Here is a 3,804-nt window from a genome sequence, read left to right as displayed (position 1 = left end):
GAAGGGTACCAGCCAGTAGGCCTGTAGCCTGAATAGAATAAAGACGAAAAGGGAGGCCACCACTGCTTCCTGCCTCCATGCAGTGGGCTATTTTCTCTCCGATACCCTCTGCCACAGCACCCTGTCTGGGAACCAGTCAACTATGGACTGAAATCTCCACAAATTAAGCTAAAAGAAATATTTCTTTGTGGATGTTGTATATTTTGTCCCAGGAAGTAGCTAAGCTAGTGGCCAATCAGCAAACAGCGCCTCTATATGATGGAGAGCAGTTATTTCTGGAAGAGAAGTGTGAGAGTTTGGCATAAGTGAGTTAAATCCTTATGTAGCAAAAAAAGATAGAGTAAATCATATCTAATGTTGATAAGTGAACCATTAATTCAATCTTTGGTAAAGTTAGATTGTCCCGTGTAAATCCCAAGGACACTGAGGCTGAGAGGGAGTAGGTTAAATAAGCAATAAAGGTAGATGTAAAGCAAGTAAACAACAAAAATACAAGGTCTGTGTGCCATAAAGGCCCATTTTCTTACCTGGAAGAGTTAGTTTCTTGTCATCTGTAGCAGCATACCTAGCCCAGCCTTGCTTGATGAGATGTAACCTTAAGCTGACATGTATCAGCCCACAATACTGAAATTCAGCACTAACATGGTTGCTAACATTATTGATCTAGCAGCTCAGTAAAGTCATTAAAAAACCAGTTTCGGGCCGGTGAAATAGTTCAGCGGACTAAGTGCCAGCTTTGGCAAGCACAGGGACCAAGGTTCACTGAGCTGGTGACTGAGTCCAGGTGTGGTGGCACACGCCTATAATGCCAGCACTGGGCAGACTGAAAACAAAAGGATCACTGTGAGTCTGAGCAGTATAGTGAGACCCTGTAACAAATACATAAATGGGGAAAAAAAAATTAAAAATCCAGTTTCTCTCTGATCTGATAGCCCCAGTTTTGTGGTAGGGTGGGAGCAGTGTTTGATTTTTTTTGAGACAGGCTCTCACTGTCAGTCCAGGCTGGCCATGAACTCATGCAGGCCAAGATTGCTCAAACGTGTGGCAATCTTCCTGCCTCAGCCTCCCATGTACTTGGGTTATATGTGTATAGCCCAGTTTTGCATTTATCCTAAAGGTGATAAAGGCCAGTTAGAGAAACTTAACTTCCTGTGATTGCTAAAACCAAAAACTACTATCCTAGAGACTCTAGCAGACCTCCAATTGTACCTTAGCTGTTATGAAATTCTCATTATCTGTAGATTTCTAGATCTTTTGAATAAATAAATTGTTTTAAATTCCTAAGAGGAAGGCAGGTTCTGGGCCTTACAGAGTGATTGCTTTAGTAGCTGCCCTATTTTCCCAGTTTTGCAGTGACCCTGACTTCCTGCTTTCTCAGAAGCCTTTCTTTAGGGCACAAACTTGTAGACTCGTGACCTTCTCTTGGCCTTTGTAGTATGTTTTGGTTTCGTTTAGTTTGGTTTGGTTTGGTTTGGTTTTTTAACTACTAAGGATTGATTCCAGGGCCTTGCGTATGCTAAGCCAATATTCTACCACTGAGCTTTATTAGGTTTTAGGGTTAGGGTTAGTTCAGTAAGTTGCCTAAGCTGGCCTTGAACTTGCAGTCCTTCTATCTCAGCCTCTAAAGTCGCTGGTATTATAGGAGTCCAGTGTTGCACCCAGAAGACTTTGTGGTTATCACAGCCAGTGCTTACTATCAAAAAGACTAAAAAGAAAACTGATTTCTCATTCTTGCTCTCAAAGGGTCAGACTCTGCCTGGGCGAATCCTTTTTCTGCGTTACGTAGTACAGACCCTAGAAGATGACTTCCAGCACACTCTGAGGAGACAACGGCACCACCTGCAGCAATCCATCGCCAACACCGTGCTGTCCTGTGACAAGCAGCCCCACAATGTCAGGTAACCAGCCAGCAGAGCCCTGTGATATAGGGCTGTAGGCAGCAATTGCTGAGGGCCAGAGCGTATCAGGTGGATGAGCACTAGACCTTGTAATAGGGAGGATTATTGGAACTGAAGATAATTAGAAAAGATGGCAACAGTATGGCAAGCACCATAGCTCAGATTTTTCTGTCAAGACCATGTGACTACCACTGGCCTGACTAGTTCCATATTCTTAAACTTTTTTTGTGTGTGTGGTCCTGGGGATTGAACTCAGGACCAAGTTCCATATTCTTTATACAGCCTTATGAGACCCAGAGGGAAACCTTCACTTATAAAATGTTTCCATTTTTAGGACCAACCAGATAGCTCAGCAGATCAAAGCACCTGCTTAGGCAGATGCAGGGGCCTGGAGTTCCAGTCCCTGGCCTGCCGTGCTGGCCCTGACCCTGGGGCATGCTGAGACAGTGATTGAGACTGGCTGTGGTGTTGCATGTAATCCCAGCACTTGGGGGACTGTAAACAGGAGGATCATTACAAGTCTGATCTATGTAGTGAGACCCTGTACACACTGTACACCCTGTATAATGTGTCCTAAATATTAAAAAAAAAATTATTTTCATTTCACTGTGAACTTCATATTACTCTCATTTGTCACTACTAATTTCTAAAAAGTAGTAAATATGACAATAGGTCATGTGATTGACATTAAGTTTCTATAAGTGGCAAATGTGTTTTGTTTGGTTGGTTGGCTTTTCTGTAGAATGAGGATTGCAGCTGCTAGAAGCTTTGGAGTGTGAAGTTCTTGTATGCTGATGCTGAGAAGATAAAGAGCTCAGGCTGTCAGGATGGGACTTTCCCCCTGGAAATTGATCCCTTGCTTTTTTTTTTTTATTTTTTTTTAATGGATCACACTAGAAAAGTATACCAGGGCCAGGGAGATAGCTTGGCAGTCTAAGCACCTACCTGGCAAGGGCAAGGACCCAGGTTCAGTTCCAGGTACTGCATGCCATGCCAGCCCCAGAACTCCAGGCACAACTGCTGGCCCCTGATACCGGGTGTGGTAGCGCACACCTGTAATCCCAGTGCTGTGGAGGGTGAGACAGGAGGATCACTACAAGTCTGAGCTGCGTAGCAAGACCCTGTACCGAATAAATGAATAAAAGATTAAAAAAAGAAAAAAAAAGTATACCATTACCAGTGTTTTTCAGAGCAGTCTTGAAATTATTCTACTCATACTTACATTTCCACATGGTCCTATTTGTTCAGAATAATTTACACAGAATAATGTAAGATATTGACTATTATAATTACTCCGAGCTAGGTGTCATGATGCACACCTATAATCCCAGCACTCTGAGAGGCTAAGGTGGGAGGATCACAAATTCAAGCCCAGCCTGGGCGGTTTAGTGACCTAGACCTTGTCTCAAAAAAAAGGGTGTGGGGATGTTTCTCTGTGTGAAGGTCCGGGATTCCATCCCCAGTTCTACCCCCTCCCTGAAAAAGCTAATAAAAAAGGAGTTTCCTAACTATTTAGATATTAGCTTACATCCCCTGTCCACCTGTGTCTGGCATTTATACAAAGTTTGAATGTTAGTAATTGTCAGGAAAGAAAATCAGTATATGAAAGTGTATAGACTCTACAAAGAGCTTAGTTACGGAGACCACTGTGAAGCTCAGAGGAGTCTGTCCCAGGCTTAGGTAACTTGCTCAAAGAATGGCAGCTGGCATGCAGTAAATGCACCTCTCCACACCAGCAGTCACAATAGGGGCCTGCATTGACCTGTGACACTAATACTTCAGAGGGCAAGATAAAGCCACAGGGTTGGTAAGATGGCTCAGTGGTCTAAAGCACCTACTTAGAACAAGCTTAGCAAAGCACAGGGACCGCGGTTCAATCCCCCAGCACCACATGCCAGCCAGCCCT

General features: G+C 43.7%; 1 protein-coding gene across 1 annotated transcript in view; it reads left to right on the top strand.

Annotated features, from left to right (window-relative positions):
* The window catches only part of Simc1 (SUMO interacting motifs containing 1), a 68,154-nt gene that overhangs the window by 33,008 nt on the left and 31,342 nt on the right, over window positions 1-3,804 (top strand). The window contains exon 5 of the mRNA XM_023716495.1: window positions 1,744-1,898. Coding sequence (XP_023572263.1) covers window positions 1,744-1,898 — 155 coding nt within the window. The remainder of the gene's footprint in view (window positions 1-1,743; window positions 1,899-3,804) is intronic.

This window comes from Octodon degus, unplaced genomic scaffold (genome assembly GCF_000260255.1).
Source record: "Octodon degus isolate 3935 unplaced genomic scaffold, OctDeg1.0 scaffold00048, whole genome shotgun sequence".
NCBI classification, from domain to species: domain Eukaryota; kingdom Metazoa; phylum Chordata; class Mammalia; order Rodentia; family Octodontidae; genus Octodon; species Octodon degus.
The sequence above is the reverse complement of the archived record's forward strand: the minus strand, read 5'-3'. Positions and strand labels throughout refer to the sequence as shown.